At 36.0% G+C, this 8020-nt stretch overlaps 1 protein-coding gene across 1 annotated transcript; it reads right to left on the minus strand.

Moving 5' to 3' along the window:
- Positions 1-1797: 1797 nt before the first annotated feature.
- Positions 1798-7405, minus strand: LOC133859840 (L-aspartate oxidase 2-a, chloroplastic). The gene is made up of 9 exons (XM_062295385.1): positions 7285-7405; positions 7059-7163; positions 6148-6292; positions 5235-5589; positions 4480-4722; positions 4156-4212; positions 3966-4046; positions 3590-3651; positions 1798-3009 (listed from the first exon to the last, which is right to left on the minus strand). Exons 3-9 carry the CDS (start codon positions 6279-6281, stop codon positions 1998-2000), a joined length of 1944 nt encoding a protein of 647 aa, XP_062151369.1. The 5' UTR covers positions 6282-6292; positions 7059-7163; positions 7285-7405; the 3' UTR covers positions 1798-1997.
- Positions 7406-8020: the final 615 nt, after the last annotated feature.

Genomic DNA, 8020 nt, shown 5'->3' on the forward strand with positions numbered 1-8020 from the left:
ATTGCACGTTCTTCGATGTTTTTCACGCTCCCACCATCACTGCAAAACAACTAAAACTAAGAGACTCTTCCAGGAGTCTCGTTCCGATGCCTAAATTAACTTATAAGAAAAAACAAATATGTTCTATGCATAAAATATTTAGTCTGTCGTTTATACTTGGGGTGTGAAATCAAACCTGAATTGGGTTTACTACTCTCACTTGAACTAGGAGTACCTGGTATTTGATTTGGTAGATTTTTCAAAGAGTTCTTATTGAATCCGAATTGAGACTACTACTCCAATTCAACTTGGAGTAGGATTATTTCCAACAAGGTTGATGTGAAAAAATTTTAACCATTTGGTTTTAAAATTATAGTTGAACTTTAAAATATCTTTGATGATAAAATATCCTAAAAATTTTAGAGGACGTTGATATAACTGGCTTGATTTATGGGTTATGGCACTCCATTGCCAAGGATGCTTCCAAACCTTGAAACACTTGGTGCTTGTAGTTGGGCTGCAATTGTCTTGAGGTGAAAGAATATCTGTAAATATTCCAGAAACTCAAAATGACCATCCTTTCCCTTCCCTTTATTTATAAGATATTCTGATGGAAAAATTTCCCAATAATGAAGCTTCTTTAACTTGACTCCAACGGTAGAAGAGATGCTTTTCAAAGACAGCTGAGGCAGAAGAAGGTGTTAGGACGAAATAAAATACAATGATGAAATTGTTACATCTGATTTCCTTGTTAAATTTGGAGCTAAATAAAGGATTAGAGAGAGAGAGAAGCACATTATATACTACATTTTTGTCTTACAATTATCTCACAATGCTAACGTGGCAGTATCAATCAACTCTTGAGTTTTTTTTTTTTTTTTAAAAAAAAAAGATTGGTCCAATTATTGTTTGGGATTGCCACATCAGTATTGTGGAGATAAAAATATAGTTTATAACATTATTCTTGTCAAATAGGCCACACCTTCTAGTAATTTCATACTTAGGTGCATTTAAGTTACGCTCAATCGCTTGCAAAAATTTCACCAACAATGATTAATAAAAATTAGGTTGAAAAAGAACCAAATTAAAGTTTAATTTATAAAATGGTTTTAGGATGGCTAAATTTATGACAAGTATTCTGATGGGGAATTGTTAGCCCCTATGACAGGTGGGCCCGGTAAGTACACCCGGTATCTACACCCGGAATGTGCGCCTAGTACCTACCCCCAGGTTGGTTGGGCACAGGCTGGATATACATGGAATACCTTGGAGTCAAATCAAATCAGAAATTATATCAAATGTCAATATGGAACCCTGTGTTTAACATAGCGTCATAAGACCATAACTGGTTATTATTAATACAAAGCTTATCACATATATCAGCAAAGAAAAAAGAGGCTTATAAACATATGTATTATGAACGAAGGAAGTATCTCATATCATCTAAGATCTCTCTCTCCCTCTCATAACTCTTTACTAGCTTTGATTGTCGGAAGAGGTTTCGCGGGCCAATCCCTGGCAGACCTTTGCTGTCTTGCAGGTCACCAGGCGAAGGGACGGCTCCGATGTTGCCACGTCATTGGACCAGAAACTGCACTAACATATTCTATGATTGTTTTTTTGTGTTTAATTGGATCCCACCCAACCATCACCATAGGGTATAAATCAAAAGTTGTTTGAATTTAATAAATTCAATTATAACCTTTATTTTCTTTCTTTTTATTTTTCATTATTATTATTTATATTTTTTGCTATTCATTTTTAAGACGTTTTCAGTTTTTTAAAACTAAATTATAATGAAAAAGCCGCGCATAACTATGGAAAAGGACAAGAAGATTAACATTATCATTTTGATACAATTCTAAGAACAAATTTTTATTGAAAAAAAGTTAAAAATGAATCAGTAACAATAAATAACAAATGCTGTAAGACACATTTCCCCCCTAACCTCAATGTTGACTTACAAATATAATGGTAAAGACCTATAAATACAAATGTTGCCAGCAAGGTTGCACTCTTTAACACATGAGCTGCTTGTGTAGTTGTCGTGAACTCCAGGTACTCTTGACTGATGAACAAGGGAAAATAATTGTTGGGAGCCTCTTACTTTCCTCCAGATGAGGAAAGTCAACCGTGTAGTGAAGCCCACGGCTTTCATGCCTAGCAAGGGCACTGCTGATCACCAGCTCTGCACAACAAAAGAGGTTCCTCATTTCACAAGCCTCAAGCCCCACCATTGTTGGCTCCCACCCTTGTTGAAATAAGTACTCCTCCCATTTAGCCTCCAACTCACCAATCTTTTGCTCTGCAAATTCCAGCCTTGTCGTTGACCGAACGATTCCCACATAATCCCACATGATTGATTGCAATTCTTTCCTTACTTTTCTTGTCATTGTTAAAATTTTCTCCATAGCATCATTCCCAAGTGACAAAGGAACAACTGGTCTACCCCACCAATTTGAAGTACTTAGATCATGTTTAGAGCTCTCCATGTGATCAATTGAGGGCTGGACAGCTCTTCTGGCAAAAACCAGTGCTTCAAGTAATGAGTTACTAGCAAGTCGGTTTGCTCCATGCAAACCAGTGCATGCAACCTCTCCAGCCACATACAAGCCCTGAACATTTGTCTCCCCCTGCAGCCCGGCACGCACACCCCCACACATGTAATGAGCAGCGGGAACCACTGGAATCGGCTGACGGGTAATGTCCAGACCATACTGTAGGCACTCAGCAGCAATGTTGGGGAAGTGGGAGAGAATTTTTTCCCTGGGCTTGTGACTAATATCAAGGAGCACATACTTCTCATTACGCTTTTTAAGCTGGTCATCTATACTTCTTGCCACCACATCCCTGGGAGCAAGCTCTGCTCTCTCATCATACAAGGGCATGAACCTTTCCATGCCTAAATTGTACAGGATGCCTCCGTCACCCCTAACAGCTTCAGTAATAAGAAATGCATTATCTCGAGTGTCGGCTGGCTTGATGGGAAGGCCTTCGTCAGCTAAGGCAGTTGGGTGGAACTGCACAAATCTGAGCAATGATGCGGGGGGAAAAAAACAGAGCTATTATTTCCATTCACACACACACACACACTACATATACACACTAAATGAGATCTTCTAGTACTAAAATGATTTGGTGATTCGGTGTGCGGAAGCAGAGGTGTAATCCTGATTTAGGAGATTTTTCATCATATAGTTATACCCAATTGGGCTAATTGACCAATTTTATTTTTTATTTTTTTTTATAAGTAAGCTAATGGACCAAATGAAAGCAGTGAACCTCTAACAAAATCATAAAAAAAAAAAATAACAGCTTTCATTCTTCAAAGCCCCTAAAAAAGACTAAAAGAGGAATGCGCACGCGGGCGTGCACACACACAGAGATAAATATATATATATATAATCTCCAATTTCATGCACCACCTAAAAGATGACCTCACTCATTCAAATGCTATGAAAAACAAGGCATTATGATTTCAATTTGGGATATTTAAAACTCTTTCAGAATTTTTACATGATTATAAATTATCAATAACACGGCACTTTGAATATTTTTTGGTACGACAATTAAGATAGAGAATTTCAATAATTGATAAATATTTACTCACTCCATATTTGAAATCACAGCTTGAGCCCGATGGGCCATGGCCATTCCATCTCCTGTGGCAACCTGTAAGAATAAATCAAACAGGTTTAATCTTTTAGATGATGTTTTACTATCCAATTAGAGTCAGATTTCACCATTTATAGGAAGAAATATAATATCTGAATAAATATTAAATGGAGTACTGCATGCAAAAGAAAAGAAGAAATTATACAATGGGGAGAGAGAGAGAGAGAGAGAGAGAGAGAGAGAGAGAGAGAGAGAGAGAGAGATGCTCTCGACTTTTGATATTTTCAAAACCATCACTCTCGTTCTCTCACTATGTGCCCTTCAGATTCTGTGGAGACAACAGTATATGGTAGAAGTGTGAAAACATTTACCAGAGGATTTGTAGTTGTTGGATAGATATGTCCAGCCCCACCTGATGCAAGTAAAGTCACCTTTGAAATAAACCTTGTCACCTGAAAATTCAAAAAAGTAAAGGTTATGGAATAAAGACTCTTGAGATTTTTTGGCATAATATTGCCCCATGGAATTTAAGAGACTTTATATGGTAATTTTTGTTGTTACCTCTAGTGTTTCAGTATTCAATGTGTCAAGACCCAGACATATTGTGTCAGAACCATCCTGTGATGTCGGTAACAAACTCACTTTAGTGAATGCTTGTAAAGTAGTTACGCTACTGTGAAGCGTTAAAGTTTACAAAGAAATATCAAATCAACACAGATAAAATCAATGAAGACCATCAGGACATTCAATTGTGTCTCAATCCTACATCTAAGATGTGCTTAAAATTTCTTTCTTAAAATCATTCCACAAAAGGGTAGCATATATGAGCATGTAAAATAAAATGTCAAACAAACATTTTCCAAATAAGTTACTTGAATAAATGACCTGAGAAGTTAACAAATCTATCGCAAAATGGTGTTTGAACACAGAAATATTTGGATCATGAACAACTGCCTCCAATAGAGCCCGCTCTATCTCCCTTCCAGTCATATCAGCAGCATGAACAATTCTGTGATGTGAGTGCCCCCCCTCCCTTGCTAGATGCAAGTTTCCATCTTCCCCATGATCAAATGAGGCACCCATAGCAATCAATTCTCTGATTCTGTCAGGTCCTTCTGTACAGACAACCTGCTTAAAATAACCAAACTTGAGAAATAGCTCAACAATTATGCAACAGGCAGTAGTAATTAACACTTAAATAAGACAAGACGACAGAATAAACACAACCAATGAACATGCACACAAAATTCGCATTTTCTGAAAGAAAAAAAAAATTCACAATAAAAGTGCTTACTAACTGAAACTTATTCACAGGAACAATATGTCATTCTCAGTTTATATAAACCAAGGACATTAATTATAGTTCTGTGTACTAGCTCTAAGGGAGTTGAGAAAAATGGGGGCCTGAGATACTGGACAATGCAAATCCTGTTTCAATTTGATTGTTGCCCATTCATTTTAATCCGTTAGTCATTTATTGCTAAAATTGTGAAGAGTAAGAGACTCAAACAAACATTTGTTAGCTATAAACAAAAAGACCATATTGTATGGCCCACTACGTCATAATGTAATAAATTTCATACCAGAGAGCAGAGTTCAAAAATGAATGATATAAACAATTTTTTAGATTCGAAACTAACCCTGACAGTCTCCTCGTCACATAGATAAGCCCCTGCTACAATGGTGTCGTGCATGTGACTCTCCACAGAATCTGAAGGGCACAACACAGCACTAACACCACCCTGAGCATAGTTTGTGTTGCTCTCATGAGGCTCAGCCTTGGTAATCACAGCGACAGATCCATGCTTTGCAACTTCAAGAGCATAGCGAAGGCCTGCAACTCCACTGCCAATGACAGCAAAATCAAAATACCTTGTGGAACCATCTTTCAAACACGATAAAGTGACAGTTCTAAGGGGCTTCCAATGCTCACTAAATGTAGATTGGGAAAAATTACATCTTTGAATCTGCAAGAACTTAGATACTCCACGTGACCTGGAAGGGGGGAGAAGTTCTACAAAGTTAGAATAGAAGTATGAGCCAATTTTTTTGAGAATTTCCACTTCATTGACATAATTAACAGTCAAGGGAACCGTCTCAATGCTAACATAAAATACTTAACAAATACAGCATACTAATATCTTTGCATGATATGTGTGACGAGTGAGGCATGTCTTTAAGTATTTCCACAAAGTTACGTCCAAAAATTACTCAATTTGTTATGAGCTATCCATCTTCTTGTGTTACAAATACTATTGAGTTTCTACAACAATTCATATCCATGGTCTTCTTTCCCCTATACCAACAAGGTTGAAGTTGAATATGATGGTTAGATTTCAAAAGGACAAAAAACAGTGACATGTGGACAGCCAGTGCTCTCTGGTAGAACAGAAGTGTAAATCAATGACAGTAGAATGTATGGAGACATCCAACTCATCCTCAAAATAACCCTTTTAAGGCACAAGGAAATTGTCCTCGGAAAACGTAATTGAGCACTATTTATATAGAATAATTAAAGAAATTGTATACAAAAATTGATTTCTAAAAATGTACCATGAAAGTTCTTTCTGTATGCTTCTCTTGTACGTTACACCAGAAACCCAAGAAGTTTTTCTGCAACCTTGTCCCTGGCCTAGTGTTGCACTATAGTGCAAGCTGCCGGTTCCAGCAGGTATATAAGTTGTCATTTGCAATACTTCTGCCAGATAACAAGAATGAGAGCTCAAAGTTAGATCACTAATTCTCTTTTCAAAAATAGAATCCACTTCTAAAATTTCTTGCATCTTTTGCAATTCAACGCATTGTGATCCACAGACAACTTTGATAACTAAGGAAAAGAAATGGACCGAGCAAGAAAAAGTAAATAAACAGTCAGCAGCAACGACATAAACAGAGAAACAATGATATCAACAAGGATCACGCTACTGTTTTGATTGCATTCACTCTCCCTTCCATTTATCTTATGTGTTTCCTTTAAGCACGATCAGCACGGCCAAATACCAATACATCCAAGTTTCACAGACTCGTTTAGAGGAACGAAGTATATGTCAATATGTCAATATGTCATTCCAGTTCATATGATCACAACCTACCCAAAGCATCGCACGATTCGCATGTAACAAACCAAAATTCATTATCTAGGAATTAATTACAAAATAGAGAGAAAAACAAAAAAAGTTACATTGACGTTCGCTAAACTAATAAAATCAGAAACAACCAAAAATCATGAGCAAACAACAACCCATCATCCTCACACCAAAACGATAACTACCCACCTTCCAAAAAGAGCAGTTACAACAGAAAAACCAACATAATCCTCTTAAATGACAAACTGAACATCAGCACGCTGAATAAGCAAATCCCAGATTCAGAGCCCCTCGAAGCATTGAATCAAACAGCTAAACCTCGACTCAACACCACCCCCAAAAAGAAAAAGAAAACAAAAAGGAGCTCTCAATACTTACAGAGTCTGTTTTCTTCTATAACTCTATGAACTCTCGCTATAGGGTAATATTAGCAAACAACCGTATCTGAATCTGGGTCTCCTTGCACCCTTTCAAAAGATGAACCTACAGCCAATAAACAAGAAAATGAACAAAGACAGATTCCCAGAATCTTTGCTTATACCATTCTCAAAAATAAGAACAGAAAAATGGGACTTGAGATGTGAATATGGGAAAGGAGGCCTACGTTTCACACCCAAGTTTTGCTCCAGGACCATCCTCAAACTTCGCGCCACCCTCTTTCTTATTTGCAGCGTGCAGCCGCACCTCCTCACGCTTCTTTCTTGTCTTTGTTATTTAAAGATTCCTAGACTTTTTGACTTTTGATTAAACATATACGGTCATGCATGACTGCATGTGAATCGCTTCTTCTTTTTTTTAACCAATATAATGTATATGTTCTCCCAAAGTCAATATGTTAATTACCATATAAATATTAAATACAATAAAATAAATTGAGAGGATTCTATTATAAGATTTTGCTACGTTATAAATTATTTTTAAGACATACGGCTTCTTTTAAATTGGGTTAGAATAAATTTACTTCAATTCAATCTATTTAAGGGTTACATGTCTTTTGAGTACGTGAAAAACACATATTTTTTTAATAAAACTCACTTGTTAATTAAAAAATTATATGTTTTTCGCTTACTAAATGACATACGACAGTTTTGAAGATTCATCCAACTCAATTTAGAGAAAATTTATTTCTTTATTCTTATAATATGATAAAATATAATAAATATTGATATGAGAATATCTCAATTAATTACTTAATTTGAAAACAATGATTAAGATTTTTAAAATATATATATATATGACTTAATTGAATGTGATAAAGAGATAGAAGTTGATAAATATAATGAATTAAAAAAATGAAAACTTTTAGAGGGGGCAAAATTTAGATGTTAGATTTTGAATTA

This window comes from Alnus glutinosa, chromosome 2 (assembly GCF_958979055.1).
Source record: "Alnus glutinosa chromosome 2, dhAlnGlut1.1, whole genome shotgun sequence".
Classification (NCBI taxonomy): Eukaryota; Viridiplantae; Streptophyta; class Magnoliopsida; order Fagales; family Betulaceae; genus Alnus; species Alnus glutinosa.

Excerpts from the sequence above, each read along its gene's own strand:
- LOC133859840 (XM_062295385.1), bottom strand. The coding sequence starts at position 6,281 with ATGACAACTTATATACCTGCTGGAACCGGCAGCTTGCACTATAGTGCA. Across the intron at positions 4,213-4,479 it reads TAGATTTGTTAACTTCTCAG|GATGGTTCTGACACAATATG; the intron begins GTCATTTATTCA and ends CCGACATCACAG. Across the intron at positions 3,652-3,965 it reads CAACAACTACAAATCCTCTG|GTTGCCACAGGAGATGGAAT; the intron begins GTAAATGTTTTC and ends TTATTCTTACAG.